At 36.0% G+C, this 20,774-nt stretch overlaps 3 protein-coding genes across 5 annotated transcripts; 2 read left to right on the top strand and 1 right to left on the bottom strand.

Moving 5' to 3' along the window:
* Nucleotides 1–824: 824 nt before the first annotated feature.
* Nucleotides 825–13,113, bottom strand: ncf1 (neutrophil cytosolic factor 1). 3 transcript variants are annotated; one of them, XM_058776483.1, is made up of 12 exons: nucleotides 13,099–13,113; nucleotides 4,898–5,124; nucleotides 4,701–4,781; nucleotides 4,413–4,488; nucleotides 3,534–3,699; nucleotides 3,258–3,319; nucleotides 3,045–3,167; nucleotides 2,388–2,495; nucleotides 2,160–2,277; nucleotides 1,936–2,049; nucleotides 1,655–1,821; nucleotides 825–1,249 (listed from the first exon to the last, which is right to left on the bottom strand). In XM_058776483.1, exons 2-12 carry the CDS (start codon nucleotides 4,967–4,969, stop codon nucleotides 1,104–1,106), a joined length of 1,233 nt encoding a protein of 410 aa, XP_058632466.1. In that variant the 5' UTR covers nucleotides 4,970–5,124; nucleotides 13,099–13,113; the 3' UTR covers nucleotides 825–1,103. The 3 variants fall into 3 exon arrangements, with proteins under 3 accessions (XP_058632466.1, XP_058632467.1, XP_058632465.1); XM_058776484.1 differs by lacking the exon at nucleotides 13,099–13,113 and adding an exon at nucleotides 6,436–6,726 and having other exon boundaries at nucleotides 4,898–4,997; XM_058776482.1 differs by lacking the exon at nucleotides 13,099–13,113 and adding an exon at nucleotides 6,436–6,725.
* Nucleotides 13,114–13,612: 499 nt separating this feature from the next.
* polr2j (RNA polymerase II subunit J) lies at nucleotides 13,613–16,233 on the top strand. Its single transcript, XM_058776487.1, has 4 exons — nucleotides 13,613–13,768; nucleotides 14,278–14,367; nucleotides 14,460–14,634; nucleotides 15,801–16,233. The coding sequence occupies exons 1-4, from the start codon at nucleotides 13,716–13,718 to the stop codon at nucleotides 15,834–15,836; spliced, it is 354 nt and encodes a 117-aa protein (XP_058632470.1). The 5' UTR covers nucleotides 13,613–13,715; the 3' UTR covers nucleotides 15,837–16,233.
* A 122-nt stretch (nucleotides 16,234–16,355) lies between these two features.
* On the top strand, nucleotides 16,356–20,474 carry alkbh4 (alkB homolog 4, lysine demthylase). The gene is made up of 3 exons (XM_058776486.1): nucleotides 16,356–16,493; nucleotides 18,245–18,439; nucleotides 18,760–20,474. Exons 1-3 carry the CDS (start codon nucleotides 16,362–16,364, stop codon nucleotides 19,276–19,278), a joined length of 846 nt encoding a protein of 281 aa, XP_058632469.1. The 5' UTR covers nucleotides 16,356–16,361; the 3' UTR covers nucleotides 19,279–20,474.
* Nucleotides 20,475–20,774: the final 300 nt, after the last annotated feature.

The raw sequence follows: 20,774 nt of genomic DNA, 5'->3' as shown, positions 1-20,774 counted from the left end.
GCTTGCATCCTTGATGTTGCATTACCGCCATCGTCTGGAGCTAGTTACTTCCCATGTACAGTATCTTGTTTTTTCATATTCTTGATATTAGTCCCGTTTAAACAAATTAAAACAAATAAAATATTTAATTTCTTGTCCGCTTCTTCTGCATTCCAGTATGTTCTTTAATCCACGTCCAGTTGATCCTATTTCCGCCATGTCTTTTTTTTTTCATTTTTTTTTTACCAAGATCATCCTTTGAATTTCATATTTTGTGCAATAACGTTACAAAAGAACATGTTCTACATTCTCAGGTATTTGCCACTGATCACAAAATCCTGTTGGGTGTTCACATAAAGCGTACTATTTAACTTACTGTGTCCTATTCTTAACCTGGTTAAAATAGTCTCTTCTCTGCTGTTTTTCCCCTTTACTTTCCATTGTGCCAACTCATGTACAAACAAATTAGTAAAGTAATTGTCGAAATAACCGGTAGGGGACGGACGTGTCCTGTGTTTTCGATTATATTCGAGTAACTTCTGTTTTTCGTTCATTTTGTTCCTGTACACAAAGAAAAGTTTGGCAAAAGTACATTGCCACTGCCGCGTTTAGACTTTACCACTACAGTATGAACACTTCCACAAAAGATCCATGGCACTGCCGAGGGTTTTTGGACAGGCAATTTGGTAGTACCATGTGGTAAATTAATATGACACTAACATTTGATGCCACAGTACTTTTTATAGGAAGTTATAGGATATAAATATGTCAATCATGTACTATATTACCAACTGACCATCTCTCAGCACCAATGGAATTTCTGCTTGATATCATATCACCATGCATTTGATTTGCAATTATTATTTATTTATTTATTTGTCACTGTTTACAAAAATATCAAGAACAATTTAAACACAGCAAGCCATAAATATGCATACTGGAATATAGCTGGTTGACATAAACGTTACACGTATAAAATGTCTAACACATAGCTTATAACAGGTTCTGGCCTAAGCAGAAATGAACAGAGCATTTGTATAAACAAGTATCTGAATGCCTGTGACCATTTCTAACACAGATTCAAGTCAAGATTGAACACATCATCGCTTCATAACTCGGTCACTTCAGTTGGCCTCATGGATGCTGATTCTCTTGCATGTGTTCTCAGTGCAGCGCTCCAGAATGAGCTGAGGACTGGGCCGAGGAGGGATGACTGGAATACTTTCATCCAGATCTTCTGCTTGAGGAGAGCCTGATTTTACAATGTTCTCTACATAAATAGAAACGGAATACATTTTAAGCAAAAAAAAAAAAAAAATATATATATATATATATATATATATATATATATATACTGGTCTGTACAACTGATCTTTTCAAAATCTTTGTCAACCAGATCTACATATTTGGCAGGTAATGCATTAATGCTACAACCACAATAAAGAGACGAATGGAACAGTTACTTTGTGAGGAAATAATTATGTAAATATAATTAGAGAATTACTGTAAAACCTGCAATCAGTACACAAAAATCTATAATATATTATTGTTCATATATAAGCAAAAAATATATTATAAAGAAGAAAAAATGTTTGCATAAATATATAATTTTTTTATCTGTCTGCTATATCCCACTATAAGGCACTTGACATGTTTCTTTATGGAGAATACACACCTCTGTTTGTCTTCCTCTCCTGCAGTGGGGATCGTGTCACATTCCTGGATTGGGAGTTCAGTCTTCCTCGCTGCTGTAAGAACCGTCGACTCTGTCTTCGATAGCTGTCCTGACTGATTCGCTGACGTCCCTTAGGATGGATGCTGTGGGCATTGCGTATGGTAGACCTGTTGACCAAAACAAACTGAAAGTTTTAATCTGACATTTTGTAAATTATGACCAACCAAAGTTTTCAGTTATTGTTATCATATGTGTGGCGTTTCATAGACATATTGCTCTACCTTCTGGGTGGTGGTGTTGCTCTTCTGACCACATCCATCTCAGCATCCACCTCTTTCCTCTCTCCCGTCCTGCACAGGAACAAAGATGGGTAGAAGCCCATATCCTCTCCTTTCCTGTATAAGACATTTGGGAATCTGATTCAGTTATGACTCATCAAATGACTGCAAGTATTTCGATTGTTTCAAAACACCATCACGCTAAATTTCGAGAGGTTGACTCATACCTGACCACCCACCACCCATCAAGAAGTTTATGGATGACCTCGATCATCTCTCCAACCTCAAGAGTCAACTCATCCTCTTCAACAGCTTTATACCCTTTAGTGGTTCTGTAGAGCTCTCCTGTTGTGGGTAAATATCATGAGTTCAGTCCAAACAGCATAATTAATTACTCCCAAAATAGTGTTTTGGGTCTCATATCAGTGGCAGTAAACATAGCAAAACACACTAACCTGCATAATTAGGCTCTGGTTCCTCTGATTCATCTGCTCCATCCAGAGGCTCTAAATATGAAGCTGGCACCCAGCCTCTCCTGGACTCACACTGACAAAACCACCAGCCTGTAAACATCAGATCACATCACAATTCAGATCTGCTTTTGCCTTTACTAATATGTGAAAATGTGGGAAGAGAGCTACGTGAGTATTAGTAAGTAATTTAACATATATATATTATATATTATACACTAGTGTTCACGAGATTGGGGTTGGTATAAGATTTCTTCAAATGTTTTTGAAAGGAGTCTCTTATGCTCACCAAGGCAGTATTTATTTAATAAAAAATACAGTACAATAATAATAACAATAAATAACTATTTTATTATATTTTGAAGTGAAATTTATTCCTGTGATGGCAAATCTAAAAACATTTTTTATCATGATCAATGCAATTTGTATAAATGTTTTTACTGTCACTTTTGATCAAATTAATCTTGTTCTTGCCGATTATATAAGTGTAAAAGTATTAATTTCTTTATATATAGTTATGTATATACTAATTTTATTATTGTATATAATTTACAATTAAAATTTCATTGTATTTTGTATTAAAATTGTTAATAAAAAATCAAATATATGTTTGAGTACAGCCATATTTTACATCCTGCTCACCATTTGGGCTTTTTTCCACAATGTCCACCATGTCTCCCATCTTTAGAGAGAGCTCATACTTTGAGCTCTTGCTGTAGTCTGCAATCACTCTGTAGCTCTCAAGCATGATAGGCCCTGTGATTTCTGCAAAAAGAACAACAGCTATAAAACCTTCCGGGAAATGGCATAAGGCATTTGCAGATAAATTATATCAAAAGTCGAAGTTGGTCTTACCTGATGTGGTGTTGCCCCGTGCTCTGTTTGTGGACATAATGAAGGTCTCGTTTCTTTTGTACCTAGAGAAAGATAAAAGTAAAAAAGAATGTTTTATGTAAATACTGTATTCTGTAGTAAAAAAGCATTTTATTATTTTATGGCTTTTTAAATTTATAGAAGGGACATGATCAGTGAACATCGTGTACTGTCGTAACCACTTTGGCTATAAACATCAGAGCATGTGAATAACCACTAAAGCCACAGCTCCAGCTAACTTTCATCTGACAGACTTACGGATGTGGTGCTGGTGGAGTTTCATCTTCAGGCCGCATTTTGAAGAAGTCACAGACAAGCTGACAGCGGGAGATCTTTGGAGGCAAGTTGAGAAGAGAACGAAAGTATTCAGCGAGAGTCACCTGCCTCGTCTCTGTCGTCTTCTGATTGTCGAGCCATTTAGGAGCTGAGAAAGATTTAATTACAGATCATCAGATGGAACGTTTCACTTGTTGTCTTAATACTTGGTATGGCCGTGTTGCACAAACTCTTCAGACTTTTACAGCTGAGTACATTTGAATGGCTATTCAGTGTATACTGCATATGACACGTTTTGTAATTCTTGTATATTATATATTATATTTTGTATATTGTATAAGCTACCACTACACTACACACTGAGTCTGAGTGTTACAGTGTGAGAAATCCTTCTCTGTACTTGTAGAAAACTCTGTGGTATAGTCATGTTGCACAAACTCTTTTGACCTCATGGTTACAATATCTCTTTCTTGCCTGCAACGCTGGAAAGTCCAGACAAATACAGCTTGTCCCCCATAAAAAAACCTTTTGCAGAACTGAAACTCAAAAAACCCAAAACAAAAAGGCATGACATGCAAATAGACCTGTTTTAAAATTAAGTTTCAGGCACCTTTCATGACCTCTAAATTAATAAACAGATATATCTGATATGCTTGACATTAAGCAGGTGTTTCCTCTTCTCATAGGAACAATGAGAACCAAAACCTATTTCTGTATTGTCTGAAAAATGAAACTATCACGTTATGATGACGCATTTATTGCTTGCCATAAGTCTGTAGATGCTGTTAACTTAGTCAATCATTTATGAAAGTGGGTCAAATATGAGCCAAAGATTTGTGCTTTAATCACAAAAGCCTTTACCTGGTAAAGTGGGAATGATTCTGTCCTTTGCGTCAATGTCTCCTGCCTCAATAGGGAACATTTCCTTCAAAGTTTTCTGTAAAAATAAAAAATAAGGTTTTTTATCAATTATCTAGGCTACTTGTGGAATAATTATAGCTTACAGAAAATCATCTTATAAATATGACAGCATGACTAGAAATGCAGGAAATGCTTGCAGTGATGAAATCATATGAAATCAGGTAGGGAAAGGGGAAATGTAACACTCTTCTGTACTTTCAATTGCAAAGAACTGAAAACGAGACTTACATGATACGTGTGGATTTCTGGATAGCGTCTGTACACCAGCTTTTCAGATTGATCACTCCATTTAACCAGGAGCATGTACACCTTTAGCACAAGACATGAAAAAGAAACTGTTTTACTTTATCTAAAACATCCTTCACGACATTCAAAACACTTTACTTGTTTTCTGTACTTCACAATTTTTGGAGTAGCTTACTTACATAGTGCTGGCTGGGGAAGAATCTTTTCTCAAAGCCTAACAGTTCCACGTGTCGCACATAAGATTCAGCCATCCTGAATCTGTCCCAGTCTGACAATGAGCTGAAAGGATATAAGAGAGTCTGCTTTGCTGTTATGATCACTTGTGGTTTATGGAGTTATTATAGACTTTGACAGTGGGAGGGGTGATCGCTCAAGCACTTCCTTTTTCACTTCTGGTCATCACAACCTGATGATGAAATACAGATAGAAAACTCCAGAATTAGTTAAGTGTTTAACATTTTACAGTAAGTGTATTTAACTTGTTTATGTGTGATAATTAACATATTTTGGATGATAACGAATGTATTTACACTAGACACTATTTTGCAGAATACACAATAGTATATATTTTAATGAATGTACATGATGGAAAATAGTCAATTGATTTAATCAATCAACCAATCAGAGTAAATTAAGATAGAATACCAGACAGATAATAAGTAAAGACCCCCAAGCCCAGCCTAAGAACAGAACAGAACATTACTTGGTATTATAACAATATACACCTATAAAACAATTTAGGAGCCACCTTTAAATGCAGGAAAACATAAAGAACACTTCGCAGGCACACAAAGGATTACAGAAATGTTTAAGGCAGGGGCCCCATGTATTAATTGTACAGATTTTTGTGATTGTGATTTTGTGATCCTATTTAAGGAACTGTAGTGGTATTTCTAGACAGATGCTAAAGGGGCAATGTGGAAAATAAATTACAATAAATCAATTGAGGGTAGTTAGGGTAGTTCACCCAAAAATGGAAATTCTGTCATCATTTACTCATCCTTAAGATGTTCCAAATCTGTATGCGTTTCTTTCTTCTGTTGAACACAAGAGATGATATTTCAAAGAATATTTGTAATCAAACAGTTGCTGGTAACCAATGTCTTCCATAGCATGAAAAAAATTAAAAATATTACGGAAGTCAATGGGGACTAGAGACTGTGTGGTTATACACACATTCCTCAAAATATCTTATTTTGTGTTCAGCAGAAGAAGAAAGAAAAAAGAACTCAGACAAATTGAAACAATTTGAGGGTGACTAAATGATAATAGGATTTTCATGTTTGGGTGAACTATCCCTTTAAAATGACTGTGTTAAAGACAGATATATATATATATATACAGTGGCGTGCACAAGGGGGGGGGGGGCAGGGGGGCTCGAGCCCTGCCCCTTAGAGGTCCGACGGTAAAGTGCCCTTGCGGTCTGGTGCCCCCGGTCTGGGATTTCTGCCGAGGGTAGAGGTGTTCGATATGACGATTTTTGATCGTGGACTATAAAAAATGTCTCCACGATTTGCTTTTTTGAAGAAATATCGTAGTATCGTACTTCAGCGCGCATTCTATCAGCTGCAGTTCTGGCGCCGCCGTCTCTATATACTGTACAACGCCACATACATTCACATCAGTGTTAACTCAGCGGTAGAGTTACTCTCACGGGACACTGCACTTATTCGCAGTCACCAAAAGTACATTATCTGCATCTGCTTCAAAGACTTACTGGTTAAACGTTTCACTCAGTGTTCTGTTCTGAGGAGCGCCTTTTCTGAGCACATACACCCAAAGCGCGTGCTATAAAAAGCCCGTCAAACAGCGCCTGATTACTGAACTAAGTTATGTTTTGTGCTAATACTGTCAAAACACACCAGGTTTATGTATAGACTCAGTTGGTTATGTCTAAAATGAAGGTAAACAGCTGAGAGAAACGCATGCGTGCCTGTATATTAGATGCGTGCAGGTCTTAAAGGGACAGTACTAAACATGCAGCCGACTGTAATTAAAGGAATAGTTCACCCTAAAATTGTAATTCTGTCATTATTTACTCACTCACATGTTGTCCCAAACCTGTATTAATTTCTTTCTTGTGCTGAACACAAAAGAAGACATTTTGAAGAATGTGGGTAACCAAACAGTTGCTGGTCCACACTGACTTTAACAGTAGGAAAAGAAAATACGATGGAAGTCACTGTAGACCAGCAACTGTTTGGTTTTCCACATTCTTCAAAATAGCATTTATTTTCAGCAGAAGAAACTCGTTCAGGTTTAAAACAACTTTTGAGTGAGTAAATGAAGGTATAAAAATCAAACACTAGCCTATTTTAATTTTGGGGTGAATTATTCCTTTAATGTTAATAAAACACCAAACACAAAGAGAAAAATCACTCTCTACTCTTGACTGAAAAACTTTAATACAGTTGCTTTAATAGGAATCAATCTATATAGTGTTTTATTTTTATATTTGTTCATTCAATTTCTTGAATGCTCCTGCTAAATACACCTATTGTAGACTACCTGAAAATAAAACACTGTTTATTTTATTTGTATATTATGTGTATTTGTAATGTGTATCTTAGCTCTAATTTTTTAATAACAAAGATAAAATAATGACAACGATTTTTATCTTCACCCACTTTGGCCTAAATATCCGCCATACTTTTTAATATTTTGTTACCTTGAAAGGCTTTGTCTTTATAACAGGGAAATTAGTTTGGCTGTACTGCTCAAACAGCTTGCAAAATAGAAAATCCAACATGACAAAGAATTGTGATAATATTGTGAATCGTGATATTTCAAAAAAAAAAAAATCGTGATATTTTTGCCATATCGCCCACCCCTAGCTGAGGGGGACCAAACCCATACAACCCCCCACACTATATATATATATATATATATATATATATATATAGTGTGTTGCCTTCTTGAATATCAGTAAATGTTTTGAAAGTGTTCAAATACGTAGAAGATGCTGGAAAACCAAAGAATGTGCAGGAGCAGGAGGATTTTTCTGAAGAACAGCAGGCAGTTGAATTGCTCAGGACCAACGAGGGACTCATGAACAACTATCACAACACAGAAAAACAATTGTGGATCATCCAGGAAACAACACAGATTATTAAGATTCAAGGGTATGTAAAGTATTGAATGGGGTCATTTTTTATGAATTCAGTTATTGTTTTGTTTTGTGGAGTATATATAAACATCTACTATGTGAAATAGCTTATTCAGGAGAGTACTAAATAAAAATAACATCCCATTTTCATGATCCCTCTTATTTAGTTAAAATTATTAACATATTTGCATATTCTGCAAGGGTATGTAATCTTATGAGCACAACTATATATATATATATATATATATATATATATATATATATATATATATATATATATGCCATGGTCTGTCTGAATACTGGATTCTGATTGGCTGGCAGGTGTTGATTAAATTCGTTGAACCGCACAGGTAGTTCCAGGTCAGTTTAATCACGTTCTAAATTAATGCGCTTCCTATAAACATTGGTAACCATAGTAACATACAGTTAGAGTTGAATAGTAATACAGACGAAAATAACCGTCATTTTTATCGTTCCGGTCAAATATTGCAGCGCAAATATTATTAACATCTTTAATATGTGAATGCTGGGAAATGACCATGGCATAAACGGGATAATCAACGGCTAGCTGTGCATTAAACGATTTGAATGCACTTCCTGGAGGCATTAACCACCCTCCACTGCACGTCTGGCGGTTCTTCGCCTCCACGTCGTGCATTCAAATCATTTAATGCACAGCTAGCCGTTGATTATCCCTTACATATACTACGGGGCTGTTGAATGCTTGAATCTGATTGGCTGACGAACGTTCTAAGGTGTGCAATTATTTTCAGGGAAACGCACGGCGAATGTAGTTTCAGGCAGCTCTTGACCGCATTACATGACCATATCACTTCGCCAAATGATTTCTGTTATTTCAAAGGTCTTACAACAGCAAAATAACCAAAACCCACAACGACACTGGCCAAACAAATAAATATAGTAAAGAAAAGAATAAAAACGACAGATCATGTCCATGTTTTTGCCATAAAATTACGCTTTATTATGTACGGAAAGCATATACTCTATCTCTCCCGCTCTCTCTCCCTCACAGACTGCAGGTCCTTGTGGGTTTTGGTTATTTTGCTGTTGTAAGACCTTTGAAATAACAGAAATCATTTGGCGAAGTGATATGGTCATGTAATGCGGTCAAGAGCTGCCTGAAACTACATTCGCCGTGCGTTTCCCTGAAAATAATTGCACACCTTAGAACGTTCGTCAGCCAATCAGATTCAAGCATTCAACAGCCCCGTAGTATAAATAAATATATATACATACATACACACACACACACACAGGTTGTATATATAGTTTATCTATATTATGCTTTATAGAGAGCTGGAATAACCTCTTCAAATATGTCATTGTTTTGTTATTCATAGTTTATGTCATTGTTTTGTTATTCATAGTTTATGTCATTGTTGGCTTACAGCAGGGGTGTCAGACTCAGTTCCTGGAGGGCCACAGCCCTGCACAGTTTAGATTCAACCCTCATTAAAAACACCTGATCCAACTAATCAAGTCATTTAGGCTTATTTGAAAACTACAAGGTGTGTGTGTTGGTGCAGGGTTGGAACTAAACTCTGCAGGGCTGCGGCCCTCCAGTTTGACACCCCTGGCTTACAGTTAATGCAGACATTCTCTATGAGCAGTTCCTCACATTCACATCTTTGTCTTTAGAGGTCCTTGTTTGCTGAAAAAGAGAAGCAAGCAAATGTAAAAAACTCTTTTGAAGTGGTCATGGCCTTTTATGGCTTATTCCTCTTTTTGATCACTTCAAATTTCTTTGTAGTTATATATCATTGAATATTGCTAGTTGGAAACAGACATGACTCTTATGTTGATGAAACACCACACTGCTTCTTAAGCCCTTTTATAAAAGCTTCATAATCATTTTCACATTTGTTTTCCTATAGTGACAGTTTCTCAAGCTAGAAGATTTCACAGGGGATTTTGGAAGAATTGTGATGACATAAATAACCACACACCACAAAATGCAAAACAAAAAAAAAAGTTCTGCAGCTTTCAAAGGTTAAAAGTACATGTCAGTGCTCTGGACTGATATGTATTGTGAAAAGTGGTGCATAAGTAGAATTGTGGTCTATACATTTAACATAACTCTAATAGTAGCTAGAAAGAAAACATTTAATACAAAGTCTTTTTTTATTATTATTATTGACTTCGGTATACAGTAACTATATAAAAGCAGACTATTTGTGACCCTGTCTGTGACATCCAGGCTAAAGTCTCAAAATCTAATTATGAGATAACTAGCATCAACATTTGATTTCAACCATTAATTTCACTATGATTTAAAATTTTGACATGGCCTTACTCTGTTAATATTAAAGATATCAAGGTTACATTTTCACAGAATATTCATTACTGTTTTTAATTCATCCTTCATAAGGTAATGCAGCCAGGGTCACATTTAATTTCTATTCAATTTCTTTCTTCACATACATACGTCTTTCTACAAATTATATTGCTGCATTTATATTTTTGGAAGAGGGTCCCTCACAAGGGGATAATTTGGGGGTTATTATCATCAAAAAAAAAGAAGAAAGAAAAAAAACCAAAACTAGACTACAGACATCAATTTGTCACTGTAGGTAATATTTTATTAATATTAATTACCATATTGTAACTACAAACTATTTATTTGTTTGTAAATGCAGTCATTTTAAGTAATGTTAAGCTTTTCAGGTAAGATACAAGGCAAATTTATACCAAAAATAATAATAATAAATAAATAAATAAAAATACTGCTATTCATGAACACCTTATAAGGTTCCTTGTGATAGTGACATTTTTCAAAAGGCTTGTTACCACATTAACAAAATAGTAAGAAGTAAACATTTTGGCTCCGAGTCATTATTGAAGTCCCATCAAATGTGCAAGAAGTGAAGAAATTTGTGAAAGACTCGTGGTCTGCATGATTCCTTCATGACATTACTTCACCCACACTAAACATACTCCCGTACATAAACACACACCCACTTCTTTTGCTGTTTTTTTATTTATGTCTGGACTGTTTGTTCTTATAACTTCTCATTTCCCTTTTCTCCCAATTATTTTCCTTTTTCATGTGACTTTGTGTGGGTGATATACTGTAACTCATACTTTACTATGACATCACTTGATTTTAGATGGTCATCAAGAATCATTCAAAATCATTTTATGACAACAACTCAATCTTCTTGCATTTATACAGTCTCCTCCAGATATAATGTGGCAGCTGAGTAGCTTCATAACTATTAACTATATAAACAGGTGAATTAAGAAAACAAATGGGCAGATTGGGAATACCTCACTGCTTTGGTCCTTCCCAGCCTACACTATAACTAGATAGTGCTTACATTGCTACTTTTCATAGATTACTGTAAAGAATGACTAATAACCTCTAGGAACTGCTTTGAGGACTATTATGCTCAAATGACAAAAATCCAAGAAGAAATGTCCATTATCTCATTTCCTCAAAGGACACTTTCCGAATTGCCAAATAACAGTTTATATTTTACTCACCATGGTGAAACGAATTGTAAAATGTGTGAATCATATGTTAAAATTAAAGAGAGTGAGTAAAAACGCTCCATGAGTTCAATCAAAAGGTCATGAGAACAAGGTAGAACAAGAGATTCTGTCATGTCTGTGGCTGAACAATTAGGTTTTCTCGATTGGAAATACAGTATGACTGACTAGTTATTATTATTCAACTTTATTTCCAGACTCAAGCTCCATTAGCAAGAAACAAACAATACAAACCAAAACAATACACATTAAAAAAGACAGTTATGCCAATACTTCCTCATAGAGGAATGATGTCACACTTCCGTAAGCCTAGGATTTGTCAACAACATTATAATATTATTATGTGAATTGTCCAGCCGACAAATAAATTTATACATCAAATTTATCATTAAAGCAGGGAATGATTGTACTCTTGCCTTACAGAATAAATTACTTGCACTGCACCATCTTGTTTTTTTCAGCAGGATCCTCATACAGTCATTGTACGCAACCTGAAGCTTACATAGGCTCTCTTTCTTAAACTTAACCCACAAAGGAGCAGTATAAAAAGATTAAAAGGTTTATCGTATAAAAAGGTTTATCTTTATCGGATCTGAACACATATAAAATTCTCACCAACATATTTGCTTGAGCATATAACTTACGACGTTGCCTATACATATCATCATCACTGATGTAATATACTTTAGCTGGTTCTGCGTGAGGTGCAGCGGTCACGTGGTACAAGCCATAGCTCTCATAAAACTCCCAGTTCATAAGTTGTAATTACGACTTCTATGAGGACATGAACGCTTTTTACAAGTTGGTATCTCGTCGTAATTACGGTTATTGCGATATGGCGTGAATGCACCTTTACCCTCCTTGTGAAGGGTGTCAATGATTGTCTTCTGGACAACTGTCAGATCAGCAGTCTTCCCCATGATTGTGTAGCCTAGTGAACCAAACTGAGACCATTTTGAAGGCTCAGGAAACCTTTGCAGGTGTTTTGAGTTGATTGGCATGTCACCATATTCTAATTTGATTGAATTGGTGGGTTTTTGTTAAATGTGAGCCAAAATCATCACAATTAAAAGAACCAAAGACTTAAACTACTTCAGTCTGTGTGCACTGAATTAATTTAATACACGAGTTTCACAATTTGAGTTGAATTACTGAAATAAATGAACTTTTCCACGACTTTCTAATTTATTGAGATGCACCTGTATACTATGATCACATGCCCTGACAGTAAACATTTCAGAGGGTTATTTTGACTTCTTTTTTAAACAGTAAGAGTGAGTGATTTCTTTTGAAAGTCGGTTGCTCTTTTGGACAGCTGTGTGTTGCTGTATCCTGTTTCATCAGTTCAGTGAAGCTTCAAGTTGGACTTTCCTATAAAAACCACATCATGAGATTCATTTCAGTTAGATCGCTAAACATGCACATAGGTGCTTGGACCCAGATGATTGCTGATGCAGCTATATTTTGTTTTTAATTATGGTATAGAGGTTGTACATTATATAATATACTATAGATTAAGTAGGCTATAGATGATTGAATGCTTGTTCGCCTCACAGTCCTCATGCCACCCCCTTGCCACCCTAAAAATAATTTTCTAGATCCACCCCTGCTTAGTGGAGAAAGGGAAGCATCCTCAACTAAAAGAACTAAAAGAGTTTGTTAGAAACAAACAAATAAATAAAAAGACAAAACACAAGACTGATAGGAAACCAGTTACAGTTCAAACGTTAAATTTACAGACATTTTAAGAATTAAATTATTTACCTGTTGAGACTGTGTTGACAGTCTGTGTAGTTGGATGGTTAAACCCCAGAAAATCAGTAATGAGGTGCCTTTGACATTACAGATTTGAAAAAAAAGAGAAGAAAAAAGGCGGGAATGAAGAACCCTAAACTGGAACACAAGAACATTTCAGCATGAAAGGGTTTCTTCGACATAGAGTTGTTACAACGTGTAACGAACCCTTTAAAAACATATGTTTAGAATATGTGTATAATGTACAAACAAATACAGCTGTTCAAACGTTACTATGTCATTACTTCAATTAACCATCTTATCATAACATAATTAGGTGATAAATCAAAATTAGGTTTATGTTCCTACCATTTCAACTTATAAAGCAAGAATCTTCCACCAATAAAATAAATGTATAAGATGTATGAGTTTGGCACCTTTGTGTAAGTGTGTTGAAAATTGTCAAATATAGACTATATATAGCATTTTTATCTACAAGTAATTTATCTACAGCTCTTCGCTGCCCTCCAGCGATCTTCACTCAACACTGCAATTAAACACCGACACTTTCACGCCGTGTAATGCGCATGCGCCGTACAGTGTGAGCGGTCCGTCCATTAGCTTCATCGCTTCTGGTTTGAAACAGGATGAACGCGCCACCGGCATTCGAGTCGTTTTTGCTATTTGAGGGAGAAAAGAAGTAAGTGCAGTACAGCGCAGTTTTAACTTTTAAGTGATACTAACTGAACTAACTAAAACCTGTAATGTAACAAAGACAGCCAGCTGGAATACAGGAGTTAGCTTGCAAAGCGTTTAGCTTGTTGGCTAACGACAGGTAGTAAGTCCATGTGTAAAACAGAACATGTTAACTAGTAGACTGACTAGCTTTTGTATTAAATACCTCACTGCGCTTTATATTTTACAGACTATGTACGACATAAATATATAAATATAAATATATATATATATATAAAATAGTTTTTCTTGTGTTCTTTCTGTCCCTCTCTCTTTCTCTCACCATACACACACGTACATATAGAACATGGTACATGGTTTTTGAACATGGTACAATCATGACATTTTTTAGTATAGCATGTAAATAACTTTAGGTATATTCAAAGTGCCATATTACTACATCTATGGTACCCTCACAGTACTGTTTGTAAAGGGACGCAATCACCTAATATTCCTGTTCAAATTCCTTTTCAGGATCACAATAGTTAAAGACACCAAGGTGCCAAATGCATGTCTGTTTACATTGAATAAAGAGGATCACACACTGGGGAACATCATCCGGTCGTAAGTGCACAAGCATCTGATGGCCAAACATATCTGAATCACTGTGATGCTCTGATGGTTTGTGCATTCAACCTTTGACATTTTTGTGTAAGGCAACTGCTGAAGGACCCTCAGGTGCTGTTTGCTGGATATAAGGTTCCTCATCCTCTGGAGCACAAGATAGTGATCCGTGTTCAGACGACACCAGACTACAGTCCCCAGGAAGCCTTCACTAATGCCATCACTGATCTGATCAGTGAACTGTCCCTTCTGGAAGAACGATTCAGGGTATGTGACATGTACACAGCAGTCGGTTTCAGTTCAGTGAGGGGTGCTGTGTTTTATTAGTGGTGTTTGCTAAGGCAAGCATAACCATTACCATTGCTCATACTACATATAGTAATACAACCTAGAACTCCAAGTGTGCAACTTAAGTGTATAAAGGCCTGTTCACACCAAACTGTATATTCTGTACGATAATTTTAAATTGAACGAACAGCTGTTTATGTGTCTGTTTAGACTGACACAAACAATTGCATGTCGTCAATGTAACAATCTATCTTCCATTGCACTGCAAAGAAAACTGGCCTACTAATAATATTAGTGCTTTTGTTCACACCACTTTTGTTCATGCCCAGAGCTGCTGCTTTTATATAATGACTTTGTGGCACTCACAAATAGAGTATTTTGGTAAGTGACGGTGAATACAAGAGGAAGAACCTAAAGCCGGCTCTTTTGTCTTTGTATGTTGTGGTGGTGTTGGATATGCAACACCAGTGTTACTTTAGTATTATTGATTTGTTGATCATTGGTTACCTATTTCACAACTTTTTTTTTTTAATAGTTTTTGATTTTAGTTTAAAGTAAATATATTAAACCTGAATCATATACCCTGGGTGGTCTTATAATAGTGTTAAAAATTATGAAATCTTAATTGTAGATAGCTTTATACTATATATTTCATCTTATACAGTAAAATAGTAGGACAAGCTGCATTGTAGCTTGAGCTGTGAGATTTCTCTGAATAAAAAACGCATATATATATATTAGCTGCAGCTGGCTAATCAGAGGTCTGTAATCTGGGTCTGCATTAAAAGTGTTTGAGCTGGTTTTAATGATGGCCTACTTGGCATTGTTTGAATATCTTGCTGCGTATACTCTTAGTGCATCTTTAGAGAGCGGCTTATGTTTGCTGAGACTAACGAGAGACTGTATATGGATATGATTTGGGCATGTTTTATGCAAATTATTAACCTCAGGCATTAATAATTTACAATACTCCAAATTCTTTAACATTAGAACCAGGTTAAGAACAAATGTTTGTGTTGTAAATTAGGAGTTCTTCTGTTTTAGTACAAATAATCCTCACAGTTATTAGTGACTGAGAACTTTTGTGTTGAGGAGTCTGTGTTGTATATTCCAGAAATTGATGTGACAATTTTTTTTTATTGTAGGTTGCCATCAAAGACAAACAAGAGGGAATAGAATGAAGACCATCACACTTCATTGGATCACAACAACTAATTCACAATGGACTGAATTGTCAATCTTGAGAACTCTTTCTATAATGGGCTACAATATTCCCATTTATTTATTTTCATGAAATATTATGAGGTCAAGCTCTCATAATAAATAATGCTCTCATAATAAATAATAAGAGATCTTTACCAGCTTCTAACAACATTGAGGTTAAGATCTGTGGAGTTCCTCTTCCAATATTGATTTTCTAACAAAGCATGTTGGTATAATGAAATGGTCAAATCCGAACATTCTTTGAAAATATTTCATTACACACCTTGTGTACAAGGAAATAATTTCTTTTTCATTGTCCCACTCATTTGTGATGTAGTTTATTTTTGTTATTAATAAATGGACTTTTGTAATGAATTACAATAACTTGTATTTATTTGAATCTCAATATTGCGGCTTTATTGTTCCATGGATTTGTTCAACTCTTGGTTTTCAATGTGGGAACTATTTGGGACCTTCAGTTGTTTCGAAGGGGACGCATTAAAATGATGCACAAATGTAACTTGATGGCTACTGCAGAGATGCGGAATATTAACTGTGGTTGTAAAGGAATAAGGACATGCCTGAAATGCGAGGCGGAGGAGTCTAAACAACATTTACTACAGAAGAATGAGCTGGTGAGTCCACAACACTACGTTGAAAAGTGCGCGGATTTTGCGTTTAAATGAGCCGACGCTGTCTATAGCCATCAGCAGAGACTGAGTTCAACCAAAGCCTATATTCTCCATTCAAATTCAGATAGACCTTTCTTCTGCCCTGACTCTCAAAATTGTGCTAATAATAAGCTAAACGTACTTCCGTTCAAAAGTTTGTTGACAAGACAGTAATACTGTTTTTGAATGCTCTTAAAGGGATAGTTCACCCAAAAGTGAAAATTCTGTCATTTACTCATCCTCAAGTAGTTCCAAACCTTTATGGATGTCTTTGTTCTGCTGAACACAAAGGAAGATATTCTGAAGAATGTGGGAAACAGAGCAGTTCTGGGGCACCATTTACTTCCATAGTATTTTTTCCCCCTACTATGGAAGTCAATGGTGCCCCAAAACAGCCTGGTCACAAACTTTACTATTTACAAATAGTGAATAATAGCTTTTACAATGACTTCATACATATATGATAGCAACGATGCAATAATAATTAGTTCAAATAAAGTATCAAAAGCAAGAAATCATATGGTTTTATTGAACAAAACTGTTAAAATACATAAAGTATTATGTACATTACGCATAACAACAAAGGCCTGTAGGGGGCGCCGACGGCCTGCTGATTAATTTTTACACATTACTGTGCGATCTAATCCTTGTTTAATATTAACCAAGAACCATTTAATTTAAATGTCCACTTAATCTTTAATATTTTGCCATTTCTTTAGGACAGAAATGCTATAGCCACTGTAATTAAATGAATATGTGGACAATGAACATCAAAACCTGTAAACTCGAGTAAGGGTGTGAGCTTTTATTTTGAAATCGCGATGTATTCTCCTGTTTGTGTAGATTTATAAATGATTTACCTTACAAATCTGATGAAATGGCGCACATTGCGTTCCCAGATGAATGTTATAATAAACTCAAACTCACAACAACATGCAGAGATGGAGTTTGAGTCGCTCCACACATGTAAATGATAACAGTTTCTGTGGCGCCGCTGTGTGACGCACGTACGTAACCTACACGCTTGTAAATAATTAAAGCGCATATACTGTAGTAGAACTGCATCGCATATAATTATTTTATTAAATCATAGCGTTTGTGAATTCACAATTATGCTTAATTTTGATTTTTAAATGGGTTTAATATATCATGCAGCCTTGGAAAATAGTCTAAAAATGTGTTTTTATGGATTCTCGTCCGTGAAAAGCGCCACTTCCGGTATTTTGCCGGTTAGTCGACGCGAGCAAAATGAAGTCGATGATTTTTAAAAATCGACTAGTCGACTAAAATCGACAAATCGCGACAGCCCTATATTACAGTTATTTTTCTATTTTAATTTAGAATTTATTAAAATGTAATTCATTCATGTGATGTCAAAGCTGAATTTTCAGCATCATTGGTCCAGTCTTCAGTGTCACATGATCCTTCAGAAATCACTAACATCTCTGCTCAAGAAACATTTCTTATGTTGAAGACAGTTGTGCTGCTTAATATTTTTGTGAAAACATTGATAAATTTTTTTAAGGATTCTTTTTAACGTTATAAATGTCTTTGCTGTCACTTTTGATCAATTTAATGTATTGTTCTGTATTGCAGAAGTATTGTTTTCTTTAAATAAAAAAAAAATATATATATATATATATATATATATATATATATATATATATACTAACCTCAGTAGTGTATATATGAAAAAATGATATATTCTGTTGCAGATACATTATGATTTCACCTATGATCCAGTATCAAAGTCAGCAGTCCGAGAGGAGGAAAGTGGCACTCAACAGTCCTTTGTTTTTCCTGGAATAATTTTGTGGGAGAATTTTGTGTCAGAAGATGAAGAGAGGGAACTGATTGCTAGAATGGATCAAGATGTCTGGAGAGAATCTCAATCAGGCCGTCGAAAACAGGTGAATGAGGAAAAAAAATGTGAGAGAGTAAACTACTTGAATAATTCAGATAAAGTGAGAAAAAAAGTCACAGTTACCTTTTTCATTTTTTTTCTTCCTGTGGCATAAACAAGCTTATATAAGGTAGAAGACATTGTAAATAATAATAATTATTTTTTTTCTATTTTATTTTATTTTTTTCTATTTCTTTTAAATCACCTTTTAGGGTTTTTGCTGTTTAGTTCAGAAATTTAATTTAGTTTGTCAGCTAATGTGAGGTTATAAAAGTTGTAAACCAGTATTATTGTAATAACATCCAAATAACAATATTATATACACAGGACTTCGGGCCAAAGGTAAACTTCAAGAAGCGCCGTGTCCATGTGGGAAATTTTACTGGCCTGCCTGATGTCAGTCGTCACCTGGTGGACAGGATGTCAAAGGCCCCTCAGTTGGCCTCCTTCAAACCAGTAGAGCAGTGCAACCTAGACTATGATCCCCTCAGAGGCTCAGCGATTGACCCTCATTTAGATGATAGCTGGCTGTGGGGAGAGCACCTGGTCACCATTAACCTGCTCTCAGACACTGTCCTCACGATGAGTTTAGATCGAGGCTGGGGAGACATGGACGATGGAGAAGTGCGAGTGGCTGTGCTTTTACCACGCAGATCATTGATTGTACTCTATGGAGACGCACGTCATCGGTGGAAACATGCAATCCACAGGAAAGACATTCAGGGGCGCAGAGTGTGCAGCACCTTCCGGGAGCTGTCTGAGGAGTTTCTACAGGGAGGAGAGCAGGAGAAACTGGGCTCAGAGTTGTTGGATATAGCACTGAGCTTTAAAGGTGTACCTTTATAAATTGCCTTTACTTTGATATGTGAACTGTACATTGAACTGTAAAGTGATTATTTTTAACTCTTAATTTAAATAAATGCATATTCTTTTTATTCTGTTATTTTGTGAATGAATAATGGATATGATATGAGATGCAAAAATATATAACTAGCCTTTTTCTTTATGTATCCATGATTTAACCATTCCCTTAAAGGGGTCTGGAAACCGACTGTTTTCAGAAAATATTGGATGTCATTTTCATTTCATCTTGCATGTAATGTCTGATAAAGCAGCTTTTGTGAGCGGAGCTCTGCTTTGTGTACAGAGTTACCAGAGAAACCTCGCTCTCTCCTCCAACAGCGCCTCCCGCTGGCAGAGAATTAATCTGCATATATATGCCGCCACAAATAGTGTAAAGCTGCGTTCACACTAGCAGCGACTGCATGTCGCCAGGGCCTGGCGAAGAGGTCGTTAGTGGGTGTTTTCACTACTGGTTGCCTTGACAGCGAGTCAGGTTTCTTGCCGATAAATTGTGGGACTATGGTATAAATAAATTCAACTGTATAACAGTTTCACTGCAATTCATGTTATAATGTTAGAATTAACAATAAACATAACATATATTACCGTTGCACTTATCTGTACATAGTAAATGCAGTTATTTTTAAGCTGTTGTTGACATCCGATCTAAAACGTGATTTAGCCACAAAAAAAAAACAACAACAATAAGGTTACTACTTTAATATGTCTTGCAATATCCGTGCGTGCAAAGGTTCTGCGCGATCCTCTTGTTCAATATTCTCAAGTGGTGCTCGCTGCAGAGCCAAATGGGAGGAGCTAGAGCTCCAGCTCCCCCTCGCTGGATCTAGTGGGCGGGGCTGAATTGATATGGCAATATTGACGAACTTGCTGTTTTGGCAAGGGGCGTGGCAGTACTGAAACACCGTCTAAGCTGTTCGCCAATCACAACGCACTGGGACAGCTAACCAATCACAACACATTTCGTTTTTCGGAAGGCGGGCCTTCATCAAACCCGGAACTAATCCAGCCGTTTGTGCCAGGCTGGGGAGAGAAGTGTTGTAATAATGTAAATTATGTGAAAAATAATGCTATTTTCGAACCACCAAGCATGCGAGCATGTTCTAGTACACCCCCAAAACAAAATCAAGACTTTGTAAAAGAGCATAATAGGACCCCTTTAAAGTGAAATTGTTTTATTCAAAGAAAAACTCTTGACTAGGGGCGCATCAGGTACTCGCAGGCAAAACTATGGGTGCTCCAGAAAGGGAACAAAATGTGAAAAATAAGCATATCAGCCCAAGCAGGCCATCGTCAGGTCCTGATGAAGGCCCCTGCTTAGGCTGATACGCATTGGTGTCCTTTTAATATGTAGCCCTGTCTTAGAATAAAGGCTTTTTACTTCGCTTACTATGTGAGTGCCTGGACACGTTTTGTTTGTGTGTTTTGCAAGAAAATCCACCTATCTTTTTTTAAAATAGTTTTATGCTTTGTTATTTTGA

Source organism: Onychostoma macrolepis, chromosome 05 (assembly GCF_012432095.1).
Source record: "Onychostoma macrolepis isolate SWU-2019 chromosome 05, ASM1243209v1, whole genome shotgun sequence".
NCBI classification, from domain to species: Eukaryota; Metazoa; Chordata; class Actinopteri; order Cypriniformes; family Cyprinidae; genus Onychostoma; species Onychostoma macrolepis.
Note: the sequence above shows the minus strand (reverse complement) of the source record. Positions and strands in the feature narration are given on the sequence as shown.

What these genes read in the sequence shown, in the direction of transcription:
- ncf1 (XM_058776483.1), bottom strand. Translation starts at nt 4,969, where the DNA reads ATGGCTGAATCTTATGTGCGACACGTGGAACTGTTAGGCTTTGAGAAA. An exon ending in TGTGGAAAAAAGCCCAAATG is followed by an intron (nt 2,496 to 3,044) that starts GTGAGCAGGATG and finishes TGATGTTTACAG; the next exon opens with GCTGGTGGTTTTGTCAGTGT. An exon ending in GCAACACCACCACCCAGAAG is followed by an intron (nt 1,822 to 1,935) that starts GTAGAGCAATAT and finishes TTTGGTCAACAG; the next exon opens with GTCTACCATACGCAATGCCC.
- alkbh4 (XM_058776486.1), top strand. Translation starts at nt 16,362, where the DNA reads ATGATGCACAAATGTAACTTGATGGCTACTGCAGAGATGCGGAATATT. An exon ending in TACTACAGAAGAATGAGCTG is followed by an intron (nt 16,494 to 18,244) that starts GTGAGTCCACAA and finishes ATTCTGTTGCAG; the next exon opens with ATACATTATGATTTCACCTA. An exon ending in AATCAGGCCGTCGAAAACAG is followed by an intron (nt 18,440 to 18,759) that starts GTGAATGAGGAA and finishes TTATATACACAG; the next exon opens with GACTTCGGGCCAAAGGTAAA.
- polr2j (XM_058776487.1), top strand. Translation starts at nt 13,716, where the DNA reads ATGAACGCGCCACCGGCATTCGAGTCGTTTTTGCTATTTGAGGGAGAA. An exon ending in CTATTTGAGGGAGAAAAGAA is followed by an intron (nt 13,769 to 14,277) that starts GTAAGTGCAGTA and finishes ATTCCTTTTCAG; the next exon opens with GATCACAATAGTTAAAGACA. An exon ending in CTGGGGAACATCATCCGGTC is followed by an intron (nt 14,368 to 14,459) that starts GTAAGTGCACAA and finishes TTTTTGTGTAAG; the next exon opens with GCAACTGCTGAAGGACCCTC.